General features: G+C 34.2%; 1 protein-coding gene across 22 annotated transcripts; it reads right to left on the bottom strand.

Annotated features, from left to right (window-relative positions):
* Positions 1–8,437: 8,437 nt before the first annotated feature.
* On the bottom strand, positions 8,438–17,810 carry LOC141388632 (uncharacterized). Of its 22 annotated transcripts, none has more exons than XM_073958665.1 (6): positions 17,551–17,764; positions 15,711–16,012; positions 11,483–11,615; positions 11,087–11,415; positions 10,872–10,997; positions 8,438–9,577 (listed from the first exon to the last, which is right to left on the bottom strand). In XM_073958665.1, the coding sequence occupies exons 3-6, from the start codon at positions 11,486–11,488 to the stop codon at positions 9,091–9,093; spliced, it is 948 nt and encodes a 315-aa protein (XP_073814766.1). In that variant the 5' UTR covers positions 11,489–11,615; positions 15,711–16,012; positions 17,551–17,764; the 3' UTR covers positions 8,438–9,090. The 22 variants fall into 22 exon arrangements, with proteins under 22 accessions (XP_073814766.1, XP_073814765.1, XP_073814777.1 ...); XM_073958664.1 differs by having other exon boundaries at positions 15,711–15,976; XM_073958676.1 differs by having other exon boundaries at positions 11,099–11,415; positions 17,551–17,763.
* Positions 17,811–25,053: the final 7,243 nt, after the last annotated feature.

Below are 25,053 nucleotides of genomic sequence, written 5' to 3'. Positions count from 1 at the left end.
GTCACTTCCACCCATGCTTGAATAGCATCTTTGGCATCGGATATTTTGCTGGGAACCTTAGTGAACAAGGAACAATTCAAAGGCACTTACGTACGATATGTCACTTATAATCTTGCGCATTAAGTAATATGCACATTTTTCTATCGAGGAACAACAATTGCTGAAAGGGGAAGGCTGTACGATAACTTCGCAAGTAAAAAGTACTTGCAAGTACTCAGCAAGTTCTCAGTAACCTCTCTCCACTAATTTTACTCTCTCGAAGCTAAACATTTGCAGAGTGTTATCTAACAACAATTTGCAAAAACTTGCAAGAAGTCAGCTGATTTGACAAAGAAGTTTTGCGGATAAGATTTACTTTAACAATCGAAGGTTGCTTACGAAAATTATTTGATTATCCATTGCTACAAAATAATTCTCTTTCCATATCATATATTAAAGACTGGCCGTCCACGTAGTGTTCCTCCTATTCCATGAATGCGCCGTTTTTTCCTGGGATTTGATACCTTAAAAATAAAACAATCATCACAAAGTACAAAATAAGTAGTTTTCCATAATTTATTTAGTTATCTCTTCTCGTTTTTATCTTGTAGTTATTTTAATAACCAAATGTTTTTTTATGTTTTTTCCAAGAAAAGTCCGCCACAAAACATTCGAATTTAAATCAGCTGATCAAATTTACAAGTAAAATTTTGCTTGCAAAAACTTGTAAGTTCTCAGTAACAAAAGTCTCCAAAACTCTCCAAATTCGCTCTATTTTACTTTACAAGTTTGTTATCGAACAGCATCTTGTAAAAGTTTGTACAAACTTTTGGGTTATCGTACAGACTTATTATCACAATTATTTTTGGACAAATTTGATTACGGGTGAAACCTATAACCATTGCTATCGAAAACGATATCGTTTTCGAATGTTTCTCGATAGTTTTGCGCATATTTTGTTCGAGAACGACACACGAGAATGAATTGAAAACGATTGATTCGTCGCTCTGTTTGTGGCAGGAAAACCTTCGATTTCTAATATCGGTAATAATATTATTAGCGAATGTATGACGATAGTTTCCACGATAGCGGCGAAAAACATTTTTTGTGGAGTTTCTTGATGTTTCTGTTAAGTACCTTTTTTGTCTTTATTTCTTTATGTTTGCGATTCGATATGTAACTGTTGATAAACATTATGTGTGTTCGTTTACTAAAAATTTGTACAAATTGTTACTGGATGTTGTTCGTTTACTCTACAGTACAATGCAGAAGACCTTAGCCGTTTACAAGAAGTTACTGGACTTGTACAAATTTGTACAAATTGTTGAGTAAACGAACACACCTATTGTTGTCTTGCATTTCGTAACCTACCCATATGTTGTCATTAGGTGTGTACGATAACTTTCCCAGCAATAATTACTCAGTCAGTTCCAGCAACCTCTCTCAGTGAATTTTACTCTCTCAAGCAAGAAAAATTGCAGAAAGTTATCGAACAGCATTTTGCAAAAACTTGCAACAAAGTCAGCTGTTTCCGAAAATGTATGAAATTTGCTTTTGTTTCTTTTGATATTTTAAACCAAACGGAACAGAAACGTAAATTTTAAAATTGCAGTTTACTTATTTAATGCTTTAATCATATCCACAACGCTTTAATATCTAAAAAATGTGCAATTGTGAAATTTTCTTGGTCAAAAATGTTAACATTTCGAGTTGTTTACATTGAACAGGTGATTAAAAGTCAGCTGATCAGACTTGCAAATTTTTGCGGGACAAATTTTCCCAGCAAAAATTTGCAAGTTCTCAGTCACAAAACTCTCCAAAAATCTCTCCAAACTCGCTCTCTTTTGCTGGAAAATTTTGTTATCGAACAGCATTCAGTAAAAATTTGTACGAATTTGTACAAATTATTGGGTTATCGTACACACCTATTATCAACACCTATTGTTTATATTATACGTAGCATTTATATCGAAATTATTTGAAAAAAGCAAATAGGAAGTTTATACGGACAACATAAAATTATTTTTTTAATTAATTTCTCGTTAGAGACGGGCTTACTGACCAAGATGCATTTTGAAAAAGGAAAGCCGACGATACGAACCCACACAATCACCACTGTGTGACATGCATGTTTCGCCTTTGGTTTAGGAAGGCTCCCAGACACATCGACTGTGGGGCGGCTTCGCTATCCTCTAACTTATTTCCTCTTTCAAATGCAAGTTGTTTTTTTTACAAAGTTGAAATTTTTGTTCAAATCTTTGTATGGCATTCATGACATTACTATTTTTTTTTTTTTGAAAAAAAAAATTCCAAAGTAAAAAATGTTTCTCGAAACAATATTTTATGAAGAAAAAATATTCACCAAATGTTCGACGATGATATCGTTTTCGAACTTTTGGCGAACAAAAGAAAAACACAAGAAAAAATATTTGCCAAACGTTCGAAAATGATATCGTTTTCGAAACATGTAGCAAACATTCGAAAAATATCAGCAACTGGTATGGTGGGCTTGCTTATAAGCTTACCCTTATAATTGTAGAACAAGCTTATGCAATTAATATTGTCTTAAGCTTACCCTTGTAATTGTAAAACAAGCTTACATTTATTTTTTTTAAATTTTTATTAAAATTTTATTAATTTAGTTCATATTTTGAGATTTAGTCATGGTTTAATAAGAAAGGTTAGCCAAAGCTTTATGTCAATTTAAATTTTTTCATTCCAGTATTCCTAAAACTTCAAAACAAAATACACAAAATGTGTATGTGTGTGTGGTGTTTGAATAATATCCCAGTGGGAAAATTGAGAATATATTAGTCCCAATTTACATTAGGCGAGTTTACTTGCGGCAATTGTCAGTTTGATGGAGAGAGAGGTGAGGTATATGGTAACCCTTTGCCTCTCAACACCCTCTCTCACCCTCAAACTGACAATTGCCGCAAGTAAACTCGCCTAATGTAAATTGGGACTTACATTGATAATAAATAATAGGTGTGTACGATAACCCAATAATTTGTACAAATTCGTACAAATTTTTACTGAATGCTGTTCGATAACAAAATTATCCAGCAAAAGAGAGCGAGTTTGGATAGATTTTTGGAGAGTTTTGTGACTGAGAACTTGCAAATTTTTGCTGGGAAAATTTGTCCCGCAAAAACTTGCAAGTCTGATCAGCTGACTTTTAGTCACCTGTTCAATGTAAACAACTCGAAATGTTAACATTTTTGACCAAGAAAATTTCACAATTGCACATTTTTTTAGATTGTGGATAGGATTAAAGCATTAAATAAGTAAAATGCAATTTTAAAATGTATGTTTTTGTTCCGTTTGGTTTAAAATATCAAAAGAAACAAAATCAAATTTCATACTTTTTCGGAAACAGCTGACTTTCTTGCGAGTTTTTGCAAAATGCTGTTCGATAACTTTCTGCAATTTTTCTTGCTTGAGAGAGTAAAATTCACTGAGAGAGGTTGCTGGAACTGACTGAGTAATTCTTGCTGGGAAAGTTATCGTACACACCTAATTTATAGCATTATATGATTTACATTATAGAATTTGTCAAAAATAATTGAGAAAAGAATGCAATTTGAGCAAAAATTAATTATAACACTGTTGTTATAGGATGCATTATATTATTCATCCCAATTGAAGCGAAATGGTAATTTCATTTGACGAAATTTACAGATTGATTACCGTCTATATTCCAGAATCTGTATATGATGGAATGTGTAGTTTCATACTTTAGCTTTGTTCCCGTACTTTTTAATAGTAAAACTCGTAAAAGAGAGAACTGCAAAAAATTTGTTCTCACACACAAGTTTTTTAAAATAGTTCGGGAACGGAAAAATGGAAAATACGTCAAAAAACTGGAACAAATGTCAAAGTCGGCGTAACAGCCAATCAGACGCCGGCAACCATGTTACTATTTTTTACTCGACCAAATTTGTCGTGTAAAAAGTTTTTAAAGAGAGCGTCATTCAGCGCCATTTTCGTTTAAAGAGAAGTGAACGTTTTACAACTTTTTTGTGTACGGGAACGGTTTTTCGAGTAAAATGTGTAAAAGTCGTAAAAATTGTAAAAACTTTTTAGTTCTGGAACACAGCTTTTGTTTTTTTCTTGATTTTGTGTCCCGTTATTTTCGGACGATTTCATGTCGCGTCATTGTTAACTTTGTAAATTTGTTTAGTTTTGTTTCATTCGTGTGACGGTAAAGATGTACGTTTTTTAAATGTATTCAAAGCGACATTGGAGGCGTTTAATACCAAATAAAAAGAAACGTTGTGCAAGTACATACATCAAATGAAACCAAGTAAAATTGTTCAACATTTGCAAATTAAATACTTTTATAACATAAATATTAATATAAATTATTTTTTACAGAAGTGTCAAAGTGCGAAGGATATGACGAGAAAGAATACATAAAGGAGATTAGAAAGACATTCCATCTGACTAAATTAATGGGCCGATTCCGTACAGCGAGGCGAGTCGTGTCGCGTTGCCAGTTGCAATTTTTCCATTACGTATGGCAAAAGTCGCACGACGACTTCCAATTTTGTCGCCGTAATGTTCATTTTCCGGCGACAACAAATTAGCTGTCGCCGTTCATTTTTACTAACGAATAAAAATAAAATAAAAAAAAATAAAAATAACTTGTTATCGACGATTATTTTCTATCGCTGTACGTAGTGCATATTTTAAATTTTGTCACAGAGACGATAGACGACGCGACATGACTCGCCTCGCTGTACGGCATCGGCCCATAAGACAGTTTAATAGTTGGTTTACTTTTAAAAAATCGGCTCGATTTCAATTGTCAATTCCATTGCTCAAACGTCAAGTGAAAGCCAATGGACTTCGGATGAGTTTTCATTTGACGTATACGCAAAGGAATTATCAGTTGAAATCCACTCGATTTTGTTTTTGTATTCTAGGAATAGGTGCATATATTTATTAAACTATGTTTATTACTAATAAAAAAATAATAAAAAATTGAATTAAAATATATATTTTTTAAATAAAAAATATATATTTTTAATCTATTATGGGGGAATAAATTAAATAAATAATCAATTATATAATGTATTCTTGAAATAGTGTCCAAACATGTATTATATTGAATGCATTATATTATGAATCACTTAGGCAAACAAAAGGAATGCATTATTTTCCTAGGACATGCACCGTGTTAACAATAATGTATTCTGGAATCAATAAATCATAGTGTTTATACATTACCTCCTCGTTTACCATTGCTTCCATTTTCCCACTGGGATGCCAAACAATTTTAAAAACAATCGAATTCAATGATTTTTAAAATTGTTTTTAGGCCATTTGTATGGAAAAATTTCGTCAGACTTGCATTGAAACAATCATTTTATCATATTCACAACTCGATTATGTGGAGAAAACTTAACACTTCATTCATTTTTATCGTTTTTTATAAAATGTTCAAAAAATGCATTGTAAACAAACCCACTTGTTGCTTTTATTTTGAAGTTTTAGGAATTCAAAAAAACAAGGGTTCTATAGATTTTTTTCATTTAAATCTACTTATACCATGGATTTAGTTATAAATTAACAAAATGAGTAATGGTTTTATATCATTGTTAATGAGATATTAGCCTAAAAGCTCCATGGAACCATGAGTAAAATAATTATATTGTTACGAATGTAACTGATAGGTTTAAGTTAGTTTAGTTTAATTTCCGTTAATTTAAAAATTTGAATTGTAACGTAAAGTTTTTATTACGCAGTTACTTTATTTAAGCAACAACAACTACCATGTAGAACTCTCTTCATTATTCTAGATGTTACTTTACCTTTCATTAATGTGCTTTTATTTTGTTTTGCCATAGTCATGTAATTATTGTTTAGTTTGTTACTTCTTTGCACTTGTTTGTTGTTGTTACGTCATTACTGTGCTTGTCGTCCAATTGTATTCCCCCATGTATGTATGTGAGTATGGTTGTTCGCTTAGTGCGAATGTGCGTCTGTGTGTTCGCTGCACAGATTCGAGATGTTGCCATATGTGTTCTGGAGGACTCTAGAACAGGGAGACTTTGGGGTATAAATACCGGGGAAATGGCAATGACGGAGTAGTTGTGTTTTAAGCGTTGAACTGAACAGATCGGTTAAAGAATAGCTGCGTGCTAACTAGAGACTTGCTGTGTGCTTAGTAATTAAAGTCGGTTCTGAATAAGTGTAATAAAGTAAAGAAAGCATTGTAGAAACGTAATCTAAAACGAACCCTGTTTTATTTGGTACAAATCGTATCGGGGAATAAAACAACGTCTACACGGAGATTAGTTAAATCTAATTCCGTAACAATATTTACAGTTACTTTTTTTCGGTTTTATAATTGTTTTGCATCTTTATGCGATTTTTAGCGAACCGGAGGCATCAATGAAAAGTAGAAATTTAGTGATAATTTTTATTCAGTTAATTTTGTAATGTCATGTTCATACCAGCATTTGAATCACGTCGTTCGTTCTCATAATTACGTACAGGAATTAACCCGTTCATACGACATGGTACACAATTCATAGCAACATGATTCATATTTTCATGGTTTTTGTTTACTGATTTTAAAGAAAGTTTCAACCAAAATAAGGGTAAAATTATTTTATATGAACTGAAAAAATATTTATCCTTCTTTCAGATATCTATTTAATATTAAATTCTATTATTTTCATTCATGTTTTCCATTTTTTCTCACAATTTTGGTGTTTTCAGTATATTTTCAAATTTTTCTATTTCAATAATTAACGAGAGAGAGACCTGCCAACATATCTTTTTGGTATACAGACATTCCGGCAGGCATTTGATTTTTGTTTCTAAATTTGTACGCGAATTTGAAACGATGGACAAGTAATGCAACTGCAATGGAAGAGAAAACAAAATTTGCTATGATTTGAATGTATACTAGTCGTTAAACTGTTTACTTTTCATTCATATTTTGCAGTTTTTCTAAAAAGTTTTGGATTTTTTAATAAATTTTTAATTTTTTATTTTTCCTGTCATAATTAATTTATTTCGATAAATTCTCTCATTTGTTAGAGATGGGACATATTTTATCGTCGTTCTGAGAGTAATTTAAATTGAACAATGTACAAAAATCGTTGTTCGTTCTCAAAATTTTGTATGGGAAATGAAGTAATTGTATCGTAATTTGGTGTCGAACAACGAATAGAGAGCGAATTACCGCTAGTCTGAACATGGCATAAATTGAACTTTGTTGTGCTTAAATTTCGAACACTTCCTTTCCGTTCCTTTTCAAAAGAGCTCTTCTACAAACACTCCAACTCTCAGGTCGGGCAAAAACATCATACTTTCCTCAGCGTAATGTAGACGGCATTTCTGCTCATCCATGAAAAACTTTCAAGTGGTGTCGTAAAACACGCCGTTCGGATTTGGATAGGTCCCACATCATTAAGCCAATATGAAGAGGCGTGCACTCATTGATATGAGAGAAATCATGAATGTCATATAATTATTCGTAGTTTTGTCACTTTCACTTTTGGTTTATCACAACCGCTATTTATATCTCCAATCCTGAAAACGTCTTCAGATTCGTAATTTGTTGTTTTTTTTTATGATTGAAACGAAGTTCAATGTCATTTTTGTCTTTTAACACTTTATTTTTAGGCATCGGCAATTATATTTTAGCACAATACGCATATAATTAAAAGATGGATGTAAAATACAAACAAAAAAATGTTTCTATGAAAACATATGTCAATCAACAAAAATGTGTATAAAAATAATTTTCAGGCGGACTTTAGAAAAGTTTGTGCACGTTTATAGTTTTTCAATCATTGTAAACAAATTATTGTGAACTTTCTATTTTTATAAAATTATTTTCAAGTCATATTATCTTTTATTTTTATTTGGTATGTTGGGATAGTTTTGATTTTAAAATTAACCCCCATCAGTCTGGGTGAATTGTTTTTTTTTTTTTAATTGCCAATACACGATTTTGAAAAACAAATAATGTTTGTGAAGGACCAAAGAAAAATGTAAAATGTATTCTTTTTTGGTGGAAAATTTAAAGATTTCGAGAATTGATTGAAGGCTTTGCTACACACTTGCCATGCACACAAATAAAAAAGGGTTCATAGGCCCGACGGCATGACTGATAGGTGAGTGGAGGCCGTTAGGCCATATTTATATTATAGCCTTTTCCAGGGTTAACCTTCTTAATGAGGATTTATTTGACGTATACGCAAAGGAATTGACATTTGAAACCCAGTGGGTTTGTTAAATCCGCTTATATATATAAACGTACTATTAGTATACCTCACGTACCCTTCTAGTTCGAATTTCCTAAAACCAAGTGTTATCTTATTCCTACACACCAACAACAACCCAAACTCAAAATTCAAGTTTCTAGCTTCAGCAGTTTCGTCTGTCAGTCACTCTTTTATATATTAAGATTAGAAGGAAATATGTATAATCAAACTCATTTTGTTATATATTGTTTTACTGATTTTTAATGTTTTTCTTGTAAGGAAACATGTTTACATCAATAGAAAAAATTATTTATATACTTTCTGTTTTGCATATAGGTAATTTGATTTGTTTCTGTTCTCTATTTACTTCTTAAAAGTTCTAAATTAAATACAAGCTTCTATATTAAGTCCAACATCTAATCTTAAAAACAAAATTAAAACTAAAAAAGAAGTAAAAAAATATTGGAAAATATATATGTATGTATATGTATATTAAAATAGTTATTAGCTTTAAGCAGTAAGAAATAAAATAATAATAATAAAACTATATGCTAACTATGTATATTTAAAAATTATTCCAAAAGCGAAGATAGCAGTAATGTTTACGTGCAACAAACGCTCTATTTATAAATTAAACGAAGGAAAATGAAAACTTATTTTAAACATACGGCTTAACTAACCGAATAATATGACGGTTATGCGTATAACTAAAAAATTAACTTAGTTTAAGTAACATTCATTAGTTGTTGGTTTAGTTTAAATGTTGTAAGTGTTGCGGTTGATGCTGCTGCTGATGTTGCTGTTCTTGTAGTTGTAGTTTTTGTTGCAGTGTGGCTTTTGTTTTATTGTGATGAATGTGAACCTAGTTTCTAGGTTCACTTTTATATTATTGTCGATTATTGACGCCATCGATAGACGAGTGCATAGTATGCTCCATATTCTTAACAATAATGTAGTTTGTGATGTGATTGATGGCCTCATCCTGAATTCGCTCTGGCCAACGTCGTATGTAGGATTTAATGAAATCGCCAAATGTATCAACCTTATCCGGCGTGGATTTATGAGAATCAACAATATTCTTGACAATGTCAACAAATTTATCATAGTCATCCGGTGACTTTTTGATTTTGTTGTAATTAAGGACACCGCCGTTGGTAGCATTATTAGCTGATGCCGCCGCCGAAGCAGCAGCAGCATTTAACTGATCCATTTGATTTGATTCATTAAGTCGTGATGCTGCAGCAACGGCTGCCGCTGCTGCAGCGGTGTTGGCCATAAAGTTGACATCCGCATTGCCAGTGGCTCCACCAGCCCCACCATTGGCCTGAGCCTGCGAATGATCAATAAAATGCCGATGCATTCCATATTCCGATCTGCAAAAATAGGAAATGATTTTTTGTTAATATTTGTTAGCAAAATATATATTCAAACAAGTAAAAAGTATCAGTCGTTTTCTCGACCGCTGTATACCCTCAGACTCTGACAGTGAAAAGAAATAAGGGGACAGACAAGACCTTGAGTTGGATATGATTCGCTTGGACTTACGGATAAAACTTCATTTTTAAATATTTTAAAAATGTGTGTTCAATGTCATCGAATTTTATTGGTAACCCCAAAAGGAATAAGCGATTGTGACCACACCGATTGGTTCGGTTTTGCAGCTAGGGTACCAACTGGAGGATGTGGTACAGGCAAGACAAGGCTATGCCTTGATTGCACTTAGTTACCAAATTTCTCACACTTTCTAATGATACTAAACAAAAACGCAACAACAAAAAACCCCAAACTTTAGTGCAATAACGACTCTACACCATGCGTGACCAAGAAGAGAACAGACAAAATGTGGATGTATTCAAAATATTGGAAATTTTTGACAGTGTGTTAGTAACCCCCCCCCCCCATGTTTTTCGCCACTATCGTCATTCATTCGCTAATATTATTGCCCATATTCGAAATCGAAGATTTTCCTGCCACAAACTAAACGACGAATAAATCATTTTCAATTCCTTCTCGTGTGTCGTTCTCGAACAAAATATCCGCAAAACTATCGAGAAACATTCGAAAACGATATCGTTTTCGATAGCAATGGTATGGTGGGAATTTTTGTATTCACGCAAGCTAAAAACCAAATCAAAACCTTTGCTCTTTTTTGTACGTTCTTTCTGCGTATAAATTGCCGAAAAACGTCGACACCGCCGTGCCGAATGTGATCACCTATGATCTACTCTCTGGCGAGTATGACAGCATGACGACCGCGACCGTGAACCATGTTAGCCACGCCATACAACTACAGTGCAGGGAATTGCTCGACCACCTGAAGGACAGCGAGTCTCTCAGATTGAGCCAGGAGAGTCCCCCTCTCTTCTAAAGTTATGGTATGCCCATATTCGAACTTAAACTAAGTTTGGACAAAATATTACGTTACCCAGAATTTCAACCGCATCAGTTGATTCGTACGGGAGTTATTGTGCGCACCAGCATGGGCGTGGGCGGGATTCCTAGATTCTATAAAAAGGTTGAGTTGTATATAATAAATTATATAGATTCGATCCTTGCTACGCCCTTGCGCACCAGACTGCCAGAGGCTAAATCAAATTGTCGTCCAAACATACCTGCGGTCTAAGGGCTGAGGGTATAAACCATTCGTTCCTACCATTTTACACTTACTTGTAAAACCCTTCGGAATTATTACTGTTGAACTCCTGTTGAGACATTTGATTTTTCCAAACTGGTGACTCGGATGAAGACGGTAAACTGCTAGCATTCGATGCTGGTGTCATAATACGTTTATCTCTGCAAATCAAAACAAAACAAAGGCAAACAATAACAAAAAGCCAAAATTAATTAATTGGAATTAGACATTAGGTTTGTAACAAACCCACACTTTAACGCACTTTGTATAGCCGGTTTGTCCCAAACTCTTAAAAACATCATCCACTTGATTAAAGAATTTCCATGTACTTATTATACCGGTCGCTTCAAATGTTTTCTGTTCCTGACGATAACGCTGTGTTAAATTATTCACTTTGAAGTGGACTTCTAATGCTGTTACTGGTACTCCAAGACCGGTTAATTGTTTTGCCATAGCCACATAAAGATGGCCATTGCGTTTAACTGTGCGTAATTCATAGGCGCAGACTTTCCATAGTTTAATTAGCTCCAATACACCATTATCCTCCCATTGTCTACGCTTTTTATTGAATTTTTCATACTGCAATAGAAGGGAATAAAGGTTAGACTTTTTTTCTTCAATTTGAGATGTTTGTTTTATTACTTACAGGCATTTCACATGGGTATCACAATGGTCAACGCAACTCTCTGAAGACGTCCTCTCGTTCACTTCCTTTGTAATACATAGATTTTTGTATTACAAAATACGTATGTTTAGCATTAAATATAGTTCATTTTATTCTGCAATGAAAAAAATGAATATTTTATTTATGGAAACTGTTGTATCTTGAGAAATATGAAGAGTCGATTTTCAAAAATTTAATCTGGCGTAAGATGAAGAATAGTGATACAAAATTGCTGTTTTGGACTGCTATCAGTGTAATTAGATGTAATAGAAGAAGGCAGGTGATGCAATTTATATCATCTACGTGAGGTCACAGAACAGCAATTAATTCGCCGACGAATAAGAATGCCGCAGAAAGGATGCACAGCTCTCAAAAACTGCACTCATTAGATTAATAAAGGGTATGAGTTGTTCTTGTAGCAGCATACCTAGGTAGAAGCATAGGATTGGTGCTGAGTTGGCGGCCGCTCGTCGAAACACTATGAATTGGATGAATCGGGTATGAAAGAACCCGCTGCAACCTGGACTGATTGCGTCCATAAAGAATCAGGAGCCAGGTGAATGGGGTAAGCTGGGCAGCTAAACAAATGCAGCGTGTCGCGTGGTCTCAGTCCACATGACGGGCAAGTGTCGGAATCAGGACACCATCGACCAATATGTTCAGGGGGAGCCTCATTTCAGTCGTCCAAGACCAAGTTTTTTGAAGATTGTGGCAGTGTATTTAGCGGAACAACTTATGTGTTTGTGTTCACAGAAAGAATGTAGTTAAGTGTGGTTGCGAAGCCATTATAGGAATTTTCCAAATTTAAACAGGTTAATAGGATCTATGTGTGATAGAAAGGTGAGACCACCAATCTCCTATTACCCATAATCGATATTCTTGTATGTAGCAAGGGACACCTGCAAAGTGGTTGCTCTACGCCACTGCTATCGCATTTTGAAGTTAAAAGTTTAACCATGCAATGAACGTGATTTTCCTTCTACCTTATCGAGTGAGAGAAGGGAACATGGTTGATATAGCGACCGACGTAGTTCATCAGATAAATTAATTGGCATTAGTAAATATTGGTTGCACCCGGAAAATATTGAAATTTTGTCTACAGGGAGGTCATGGATACCCAGCAAAAATCCTCATTACAAACCTCCTTTCCCACCCATTATTTTAACAAGTGCATGTCGCGCGAAGTATCTGGTTATTTTGTAACCACTGAAAAAGGTAGATGGTAACCACTGAAATAAGTAGATACTGAGTAGATTCTGACTACTTATTTCAGTGGTTACAAAATAACCAGATATTTCGCGCGACATGCCCTTGTTAAAATAATGGGTGGGAAAGGAGGTTTGTAATGAGGATTTTTGCTGGGATATATATCATATCGGGGAAGTCATATATAGTTCCGAAAACCATCCAATTTCCGATAAAAATATAATTTTGAAAAAAAAATATGGTCGCGTTAGCATCTGTCTATATAAGAAAGTCTAAAATCCAGGCCCAAGATCCAATGGGTTTATCTTTATAAGTACAAGCATGTTATTAGACAAAAACGAGTTTGACACTTCTCCGATGCTGATTATGCAGAGTAAGTTTAACTTATGCAAGGACAGGTAATATAGAAAGACCGTTCCCACGTTTAAAAAATAAAAAATAAGGTCAAACCGAATCGACTCAGTTTGCAAAATCGAAATGGTATGTAATCTATTTTCAATTTCATAAAATATTCACCAACATTCGAAATATTCGATTTCGATTAATGGGAAAACGAGTCGAATAGTTTTTCATCACATACCAGATTAAATTGGTTTTGATTGTCAATATTGATTGCTTGATAGCGTTCACGTTTGTTAAGAAACAAGTTAAGATTTGGGCCTGGACCTTGAGATCCTGAGTTCAACGATAAACATTTTCCTTGCGGAAATCCTTACATGCCGAGATAACGTCATTCAATGTTCCTTAATTACCCAAGATTCGATTTCACATTTTAAGCCCTTTAAAAAATTATTGCGGTAGGCCGGCCTTCGACCGGGAATTCAAGACTATCACTCATTGACAGGATCCAACACCGGATGTGGGACTAAATATCTATTTAAAATGGTAAAGATCTTTGTGACTTTACAATGATATCGATATTGCCTTGGTCAGCTGTGAAATACATATGAGAAAAACCATGGATACCTCGGAAATTTGAAGTCCCATACATATCTCGGGAAGTATGGACTTCCCAAGAAAATATTGTTATAGTTATACTCATCGTTATTACCCAAAGGCTATACGTGTTAAAAATATCAACTCGATGCGGTACCGTGTCTAACACTTAAGCTAAAAATAGTTCAGCAGTAATTTCCTTAGTTCCAAATTTTCTCAGTTATCTGAAAAGAATCTTGTAAAATGCATTAATTGTAATAGGGATACGTAAAATCGATTTCGGTTAATCGATTAATCGATTATTAACCGTAAAATTTCCAAAAGTCGTAGTCGACTATTGATTTTGCGAAAACCGAAAAATCGATTATTCTTAGTCGACTTTCGGAAGACGGAGTCAACTATTATTCGTAGTCAACCATTAGTCGTAGTCTATTATTATTCGCAGTCGGCTATTAATCGTGATCGACTATTAGTTGTAGTTGACTATTGGGTTTGCTAAAACCGCATAATTGGCGGTATTTTTTTATACATATAACCATCACGGATCGCATCAACGAAAATGGTCGATTATATTCGATTATAATCGATTTTCGGCGGTTAACGATTAATCGATAGTCGACTTTTAGAACACTCGTAAATAATCGACTAACCGAAAATCGGGTTTTAAGTTTTTGACGAAAATCGAATAATCGAAAAACCGATTATTGCGATTCACTGTGTATCCCTAAATTGTAATTCAATCTAACACACATACATATGTTCCCACAACATCGCCAATGGACAGGCAGACTTCTCTCATGTCTGTCAATGGGTGCCCGCCGATTCATATTGGCTGAATGAATGATATGATGAGACCCACTTTTTATACAAAATATTTTGTGGTTGCCTGATGACTGAAGAAAATGAACGGCCACACTGGCAAGCAATCGATTATTTGGGCAAAACTGACAGTCAAAACTGATGGTGTGTACTAGAGTTGTGTAGTTCCGGAACGAACTAGTTCCAAGGAATTATTCCGGACAAGGAACTATTGGAACTATATCCAGCTCTTGCATTTAAATAGTTCCTTAAGTTCATATAGTTCCAACCGTGCTTTGTATAATTTATTTTCTTAATTTAATTAAACACTTACTTCGATATTTCACGTTTGGTTCCTTCATCATTCAGATGCGGACACATTACACATTCTTAAATAAACGTAAATCACATCCTCGTTACATCGATGCAATTGATTTTTTTTGTCCATATATCCACCAAAAGATGAAAAGAAAAAGTTTCGTTAAAGTACTTCACTCTCGGAACTAACGAAGGAAATAAAAAGAACGACGAAAGAGAAAGATTCATTGAACTATATCGCTCTCGGAACTATTTGGAATGAAGGAAAAAGAAAGAACGATGAAAGAGAAAGATTCATTGAACTATATCGGTCTCGGTTCCTTTTGGGAAAAGGAACTAGAAAGATCGATCCGCTCCAGGAACTAGATTGCCCAACTCTAGTGTGTACCCCACTTAACTATAATGGGTACTTTACACGATATGTATTTTGCATATGGGTTGTCACTTTTTAAATACAAAATGTATATAAAAAGTGACAACCCATATGCAAAATACATATCGTGTAAAGTACCCATTATAGTTAACTGGGGTACACACTAGAGTTGGGCAATCTAGTTAAAAAACTTCCACGAGTTAAAAAACTTTTTATAGCAAGTCCTTAATTCCATTTGGTTGGTACACTTCACCCCGGTTATTTACCTCTCTGCTTAACTGCCTTTCCCGTTTAATTGCCTCATAATCTAAATCCCCAAAAGTTTTTTACATAAATGAGTTGAAACTGTCCCGGTTAATTACTTTTCTATAAGTACCCAATTCGGATATTTACCTGTCAAATATTTTCCCAAAAAGAACATTTATTAATACTTTTCTCGGTTTATTACCCGCAATGGTATATTTCTGAGACAATCGATTTCGATGACTACGTGAATTGTGATGAAGATGTCTAATGTTATGTTATGGTGTTATGATCACAGATGAATAAATTTCTTATTGATTAAATAATATAACTTACATTATACTCGTAGACTTGGTTTTATTTTTTGACTTATTGTTTTCTAATTGTTGTCATTTTTTGTAAGGTTGAGATGAGATTTTTGTAACTACCCACATGAGGTAGATATGCGAGATTTTCGTAACTGCCTTTCCCGCATAACTACCCCAACTGTTTGGAATTTTATGAAAGGTAGTTAACCGGGGTGAAGTGTATTTGTTTGCAGGTACTTAATGACAACGATTTGTTTTGCCGGAAATTATTTAGACTTAAACACACGTTAATGACTACAAGAAATTTGGGATCAAAACAAAACACAAAAACTACGAAAATTATCATTAAAATCAAATTATTATTTCCAACAGTTCGCAAACAAAAAAGTTGTTGGATAGTAAGAAGAAGAAAAAAATATATTTTTTCATAATGATCTACCGATAATGATGATGGTTATTTTTCACCATATAGAAAGAAATTAACGAAGAACACAACAAGTTGATTGACAATGTAATTATCAAACAAAAAATGACACAAGAGAGAGAGCTGGCTGTATCTCAAACAACAAACAAGATGAGAACGTCATAATGAATGAATAAACAAACAGACAAGTGCTTACCCAACCAAATATTGGCAATTAAATCAATTAAGGGCAACTAAACTTGCGACAAAAAGGACAAATGGAAAATTTTCATTGCTTAAAATAATATTTCATTCGGTTAGAAAACCCATATAATGTTTTTTCAATCCATTCTAACGAGTCGAGTCAATGAGGGAGAGCATATCAAGTGTATGACAGACACCGTGAGAGGAAATACAATAATTTAGTATGTATTCATTCTCCTCCTCTTCTGTTGTGCCAAGTGAAACGCAGACACATGCAGAGAATGAATACCAACGCTTTTTGTTGCTGTATTTTGTGTTTCTTCTTCTTATTGTTATTCAAACACACACAATAATGAACTTAAATGGTTTTGCGATAATTATAGATTTTTTGTATAAATGATCATTAAAATGTAATGACTTTTATATATTTGTTATTATGAGCACGCAAAAAAGCAAAACAACCGGCAATAACGCGCGCGATTTGGGAAATTACATGCGAACTTAAAACGCGGAATAAATAGATCCGGATTTTAAATTTTATTTCAAGTTGTTTTCCCAACACATCAAAGTCGATAATTCTTAAAAAACGAAAACTTTGTCTAAATTTATAGATGCCGAGTCTGTAGGTATACTTATACTTGCTTGGAATACAGAACAACGACCACAACAACTACAATAAAATATATGAAGAAGCACCTAGCAGAGCTAGAGAAGACGATTCATGTCGTTCACTGTTTTTCTCGTTTTGTAAGCGGGCGGACGACGCGTATACACTTGCCAGCCAGTCAGCAAGCCAAACACAACCAATCAGCCAGCCCAGCCAGGGAATTGATGATGATACACTACTACAACTAAAACTACCAACAAAATAATGCTTGGGTGCATCAACATCAGAAACATACAAAGAAATGAAGAAGCGACGGAGACGTGTTGTTACTTGGCTGGTTGGTTAGTTTGTGGAAAGAAGACACCCTATTATGAAGTGTATGTATAAGAAGTTTTCAATGCATTTTTATATTCCGTATTTAAGCCGTATACAGATTTTTGTTATTTCCAACTTCATCGTTCACATTCCGGCCATTAAATGTCGTCCACAGAGACCAACTGATGGGAATCACTCATCATTGCGTAGAAAATAAAATCACTACACTCACACAATGGCCACACTCGGCCACCTCTTTGATTATGAAATTTGTTTTCAAATCATCGTTTTGTTATAGATTTAATGAAAATTATATAAATGATGTAATTAGCAACTAACGTTGTATGCAATTGCCGCCGCTGTTGTTGTTGTAGAATTTCTTCTTTCACAAATGTTGTTGGCTTTGTTTGTACACTCTCTCACACAAATGTTTATTTTTTCTTCTATTTTTTAATTTCTTTTTAGTATTGGAGATTTGTTGTGTTTACGCTACAATTGTACCGAAAATCAAGCTCTTCTCGCCGAACAATCAAACTAAACTAAACTGTTCCGTAAAATTTTTCAATAGCAGTCTGGTACGAACTTAGTTTGTTCGCTCTCTACCGTCATTATCTTGATGGTTGCAATATAGCTTTCTCTTTTTCTCTAATTTCGAACTCGTAATGACGATGTGCGCTAACTCAATTATGTTATTTTTTCTTCGTGTTTGGGCCGCGCAGCAGTCGGTCGTGTTCGTTCCATTATCTCACAAATAGTGAAATAGCAACAACAATGCAGACCCAACATCATTAATGACTTTTCTTTGCATGATTGTTGGAATGTTTGTCGCAGTTGCGGAGGCTCATCATCATTAAAGTTGATGACGAACGACATTAGGGTGTCCAAAGGCAAACTAAATGTACTAAATACAAAATGTACGACGCACGGTGTCACGACCGTGGCCCAAAATGGTCAAAACCAAGTACTTCGGAATACAAATTTATTGATGAGAATTGATAGTAAACACTTAAATTTGAAGGAATTTGAATAGTAGTCAAGTAGTTTTGTCCATGTGAAGGTTCAAACCCGATAATTGTTGGAAATATGAATTTTTGTCCTTATTTTACTAAAATTAATAACTGTTTTTTTTTTTTTTTCAAAATAGTCAGGCTTAATCCCATAGTCGTTGTTTTAATATTTTATTAAAACAACTTTAATTTATTAGTGGGAAAAAATTGGCGATGTTTACCAAGGGGTAAGGCAGGGAAGACTATAGTTTCAGATCTCGCCACAGATCTTTATCAGTTCCCTTGTTTCTTGTTTATCAACAAGAAACTTTTTATACCCAAGTGTCAATTGCCCGCTCAAATAGATACGTGTGCAAAGAAACACTCTGATCAAGAATTTCTTTGGCACTACCTAAACTCGAGCAACTTCACTTGCAAACAAAACCAAATCTTTCCCACTACTATGCGTTCGTTGATTCTCAGCGAAGAACACATAACTAATTTGTTGGTATTGCATGCTACAGCAATAATCAACATTTCGACGATGCCCGGTCTCACAATTAGGAGGGTTGGCGTTTTTTATTTGGGATTTGTTTTTTCAAAATAGTCAGGGTTAATCCCATAGTCGTTGTTTTAATATTTTATTAAAACGACTTTAATTTATTAGTGGGAAAAAAATTGGCGATGTTATCAAGGGGTAAGGCAGGGAAGACTATTGTTTCAGATCTCGCCACAGATCTTCATCAGTTCAGTAGTGCTAAAGAAATTCTCGATCAGAGTGTTTCTTTGCACACGTATCTATTTGAGCGGGCAATTGACACTTGGGTATATAAAGTTTCTTGTTGAAAAACAAGAAACAAGGGAACTGATGAAGATCTGTGGCGAGATCTGAAACTATAGTCTTCCCTGCCTTACCCCTCGGTAAACATCGCCAATTTTTTCCCACTAATAAATTAAAGTTGTTTTAATAAAATATTAAAACAACGACTATGGGATTAAGCCTGACTATTTTGAAAAAAAACAAAATAGAAGTCGTCATCCCAAATAAAAAACGCCAACGCTACTAAAATTAATCTATATATATAAAAGAGCTCAGTGAGTGAGTGAGTGACTGACATATCATCGCCCAGACGAAACCGCTGAAGCTAGAATGCTGAAATTTTGACTGTGGGTTGCTGTCGGTGTGTAGGGGTGAGATAAGGCTGAGTTTTTGGAAATTCGACCTAGAAGGGTACGAAAAGTACTAAAAGGTACTAAATATGGTACCCTTTGTATTAGGCAAACGGGAAGAGCTAGAATTCTGAGATTTGGAATGAGGGTAACTGATGGAGAGTTAGAAAGATGTACCAAAGAATTTTTGGAAATTCGACCTATAAGTGTACGAAAAGTTACTAAATTTGGTACCAATTGTATATTTTGAGCGGATATAGCTACAATCAACATATTTGGTATGGGAATCAAGGTTGTGAAGTGGTGTTGATATAAGGAAATGATTTTGGAAGTGCGTACTTATGTGTACGAGTAGTACTAAATGGTACTAAATTTGGTACAATTTGGATTTGGGTGAACGGATAGAGCTAAAAACCTGAAATTTGGAATTTAGATTACCGTTGAAGTGTACGATTAAGGTATGGGGGTAGTTTTGGAAATTCATACTTATGTGTACGAAAAGTACTAAATGGTACCAAATTTGGTACAATTTAAATTTAGTTGAACTGATAGAGTGGGAATCCTGAAATTTCGAATTAAGGTTACTTATGGAGTGTAGGATTGAGATAGTTTTGGAAATTCATACTTATGGGTACGGAAAGTACAAAATGTACTAAATTTGGTACAATTTATATTTGGGTGAACGGATAGAGTTGGAATCCTAAAATTTGGAATAAGGATTACTGATGGAGTGTAGGATTGAGGTAGTTTAGGAAATTCATACTTATAGGTACGGAAAGTACAAAATGTACTAAATTTGGTACAATTTATATTTGGGTGAACGGATAGAGTTGGAATCCTGAAATTTGGAATTAAGATTACTGATGGAGTGTATGATTGAGGTAGTTTTGGAAATTCATACTTATGGGTACGGAAAGTACTAAATGTACTCAATTTGGTACAGTTTATATTTGGGTGAACGGATAGAGTTGGAATCCTGAAATTTCGAGTTAAGGTTACTGTTGGAGTGTAGGATTGAGGAAGTTTTTGAAATTCGTACTTATGGGTACGGAAAGTACTAAATTTGGAACAATTTGGATTTGGGTGAACGGATAGAGCTGGAATCCTGAAATTTGGAATTTAATTACTTTTGGAGTGTACGATTGAGTTAGTCTTGGAAATTCGTACTTATGGGTACGGAAAGTACTAAATTTAGTACAATTTAAATTTAGTTGAACGGATATAGTTGGAATCCTGAAATTTCGAACCTAAGGTTACTGATGGAGTGTAGGATTGAGGTAGTTTTGGAAATTCATACTTATGGGTACGGAAAGTACTAAATGTACTCAATTTGGTACAATTTATATTTGGGTGAACGGTTAGAGTTGGAATCCTGAAATTTCGAATTAAGGTTACTGTTGATTGAGGAAGTATTTTTGAAATTCGTACTTATGGATACGAAAAGTACTAAATTTGGTACAATTTGGATTTGGGGGAACGAATAGAGCTGGGATCCTGAAATTTGGAACTAAGATTACTGTTGGACTGTAGGATTGACTTAGTCTTGGAAATTCGGAAAGTACTATATGGTACTAAATATGGTATAATTAAATTTAGGTGGACGGATAGAGCTGGAATCCTGAAATTTGGATTGAGGATTGAGGAAGTGTTTTTTTTTAAATTCGTACTTATGGGTACGAAAAGTACTAAATTTGGTACAATTTGGATTTGGGGGAACGAATAGAGCTGGGATCCTGAAATTTGGAATTAAGATTACTGTTGGACTGTAGGATTGACTTAGTCTTGGAAATTCGGAAAGTACTAAATGGTACTAAATATGGTACAATTAAATTTAGGTGGACGGATAGAGCTGGAATCCTGAAATTTGGAATTATGATTACTTATAGAGTGTAGGATTGAGGTAGTTTCGGAAATTCGTATATATGGGTACGGATAGTACTAAATGGTACTAAGTTTGGTACATTTTGGATTTTGGTGTAGAGATAGAGCTGGAATCCTGAAATTTACAATTAAGATTACTTTTGGAGTGTAGGATTGAGGTAGCTTTGGAAACTCGTACTTATGGGTACGAAAATTAATAAATGGTACTAAATTTGGTAAAATTTTGATTTGGGTGGACGGATAGAGGTGGAATCCTGAAATTCGCAATTACTGTTGGAGATGGTTATTGAAATTCGTACTTTCATACGAAAAGTATTAATGGTATTATGAATAGAAGTGGAATTGGGAAATTTTGTATTATAGCCGCTGTTGGTGTGTAGGGTTGAGATATGGATGTGGTTCTGGATATACGTACAATAAGTGTACGAAAATTACTAAATGGCACAGAATTTGGTTCAAATTGTTATTGTGTAAAAGGGTAGAGCTGAAATTGTGAAATTCGGTATTAGTATAGCAGTTGACGTTTAGAGTGCAGATAGAGAGGAAGTTTGGGAAATTCGTACTAATGTATACGAAAAATACTAAATCGCGGTTTGGATATAGTTTTGGATAAAAAGAAGTAATTTTTGAAACTTATACATACTATAAGTACTAAATTTGGTACCAGTTTGGTGTTGCGTGATGGGATATAGGTGGAATTTCGAATTGTTGTATGAGGGATTGTGTTAGTGTTTAGATACGGATTTTTTGAAATGCATACAAATTCTAAAATTAGGCTGAGGGCTGGTTGATTTATTGAGAAATACGAAATGTACTAAATGCTATTAAATTTGACGTTGGGTGTAGCAATGAAGATGGAATTATATCATTAGTGCGTGAAAAGTACAAAATTGCAATGAATTTGGTATAGAAGTGAAATTCTGATATATTATTGATTTGTCAGGTTCATTGTTAGAGGTGGTCGTACAATAAGTGTACTAGAAGTATTAACTAATACTAAATATTGAACCACTGCTACTGGGTGAATCGATAAATGAAATTTTTTATGAGGATAACTGTTGAGATTGGATCAGAATGTTTATTTAAATCCGTCTTTAAATGTATGAAAGGTTTGTACATGTAATACCATTGACATTGGGTGAACAAGTAGAGCTAAAACTGTAACATATGAGCTAAGGTCCTGGATTTTAAAAATTGTACTGAATAATGTACTATTGTTTCTAGGTTAACACGTACCTTTTCAACAAAATTGTTTTTATCTTTGTTGTCTATTCTAAACGTTATTGTAAGTTCATTTGAAAAGGTAGATCTATGCGGCTAATGTTTTACAAGAAGGCTTTTACATCCTGAGAAAAAATGCATAAAATAAAATGTCTCAAAAATTATATAGGGTAACATGTTTGATATCACAAATTCCAAAATTCGGTTGGAAAATGTGGATAAATTTTTCAAAATACCCATACCGTTCTAATAAAACATGGACTGGAATTTAAAATGTAGGCCGCTGTTGAAGTGTAGAGGTCTTTTTTTTTGAAATTCGAACAAAACGTATACGAGCAGTACTTGAAAGAAATCAAATATCAATTCAAATAAGTATAAGTACATCGAAATTTTTTGTGTTCTCCATATTAAATATTGTTTATTTGTATATTATTCCCCAGCAAAATAAATTGGAAGTAGTGCAATGTGGACTAGTTCTGTCACGGCATGTTTTGATGCAGTTCAACTGGAGTCGTGAAAAAGGCACTCCAGTCCTCACATTTTAACCGCATTTGGATGCAATCCAAAGAATCACATCCACTTGTCACATTTTAACAACATCCGGATGCAGTTCAACGGAGTCGTGAAAAAGGCACTCCAATTCCTCACAATTTAACAGCATCCGGATGCAGTCCAAACGGAGTCGTGAAAAAGGCACTCCGTTCGCTACATTTATTAGCAGTTGTTAGAGATACCTATATGTACACAAATCAGATTGTACATCTCTACAGGCAGCGGCTTTCATTTTCCAAAAAGAGATAAGCGTGTTAACATGTCCAAACATTTGTTAATACAAACTAAATAATATTTAATATTTAAATAATATTTAATTTGTGAACATTTTTCCGGCAACTCACCAGAAGAAAATTTCCGAATGGAGTGCTGTTGGAGTACGTGTCGAAATCTTAACTGGTGATGGGAAGACAACCCATTTAGCAAATGAAGCAAAAACAGTTCAGCTTGGAACAAATGCAAGCGGAGGAAACACGCATGTTTGCGATTGAATTCAATGGAGAATTTTCATAATTTGTGTTAATGTAATAAAGTTGTTAATATTTTTGTTTTGCACAAATAATAAATGCATTTTATTTGTTCTGGCATATTTTGTAATGGCTTGCACAATTTCCGCAGAATGACTGTACCAAACACGTGCTTTGGACTGCCTCCTATTCTACCCAAAAGGGTTAGTTAAAATGCAATGCCAAAGGGTCAGTTAAAATGCAGTGCAAAAGGGTTAGTTAAAATGCAATGCCAAAGGGTCAGTTAAAATGCAGTGCCAAAGGGTTAGTTAAAATGCAGTGCTTTGGAGTGCATCTTTCAGTACCCAGCAAAATAAATTGGAAGTAGTGCAATGTAGACTAGTTCTGTCACGGCATGTTTTGATGCAGTTCAACTGGAGTCGTGAAAAAGGCACTCCATTCCTCACATTTTAACCGCATTTGGATGCAATCCAAAGAATCCCAGCAAAATGTTCGATGCCAAAGATGACATTCAATCATGGGTGCAAGTGATCTAGCATGTCATCTTTTTAGCATCTTCATCGATGAATTTTATATGAGCGTGGACCCCAAAAGATGACGTTCTTTTCTGGATCCTAAGCATGTCATTTTAACCAATGCTTTGGAATGTCATTTCACCAACCCCTTGGCATGAAATTTTCATGTCTTGTTTGGAAAATGGAAATGCTGTATTGAAATATGGTTTTCATGAAAAACAAAACTCTTTATTAATTCAAACGAATTCATGAAATAGCTACAATTAATTTATCAGTTTAGTTTTTCAAAAGTTTACATCCAAAATTGCAATGTAATCACCACCGCTGCAACGCAAAAGATTACTTCCTCCGTTCTCCGCAACTGATATTCTTTCATCTTACAAAAGGTTTTTTCAATTATCTTCCCATCACCAGTTCAGATTTCAACATGGACTCCAAATGCACTCCTTTAAGTATTTTTATTTCGTAAATTACTTTTATTTTATAATTTTGTTATTTTATAACAACATTTTGGTAATTTATACTCTTTTGTTTAGTGACGGAAATATGTAGGGATCTACAACCCGGCTTGCTTTAGGGATCTCTAAGAACAAAATGTAACGAACGGGGAGGAGAGACTTTTTATGGAAAATACCATTTATGCTAAATTAATTTATTTTTAATTGTTTCTTTCCAAAAGTAGTTTCTTCTTTATTTGAAAATGTTTGCCTTTTTAGGCGAAGATCATTTTTTTAAGATTAATTTTTTAATCGAGCTTTATGATCTATTATGCAAGTGAAAAAGGAAAGCCGGCGATTCGAACCCACACACCCACCACTATGTGACATGCATGTTTCGTCTTCGGTAAAGACTCTTCAGACATATCGGATGTGGAGCGGCTTCGATGTCCTCGAACTTTTCTTCTTTCAAATGCATTTTTGTTTTCTATTTTACAACAACAATGAGGATTTTGTAAGCATAAAGGAACACACCCATTGTAAATAAACCCTGAATTGATAGCATAAAGTACACAAAAATGCAACCATGTATATAAAAGACAACCATGTATTT

The sequence above is a fragment of the Musca autumnalis genome, unplaced genomic scaffold (genome assembly GCF_047663935.1).
Source record: "Musca autumnalis isolate F117 unplaced genomic scaffold, ASM4766393v1 scaffold_1, whole genome shotgun sequence".
Taxonomy (NCBI): Eukaryota; Metazoa; Arthropoda; class Insecta; order Diptera; family Muscidae; genus Musca; species Musca autumnalis.
Note: the sequence above shows the minus strand (reverse complement) of the source record. Positions and strands in the feature narration are given on the sequence as shown.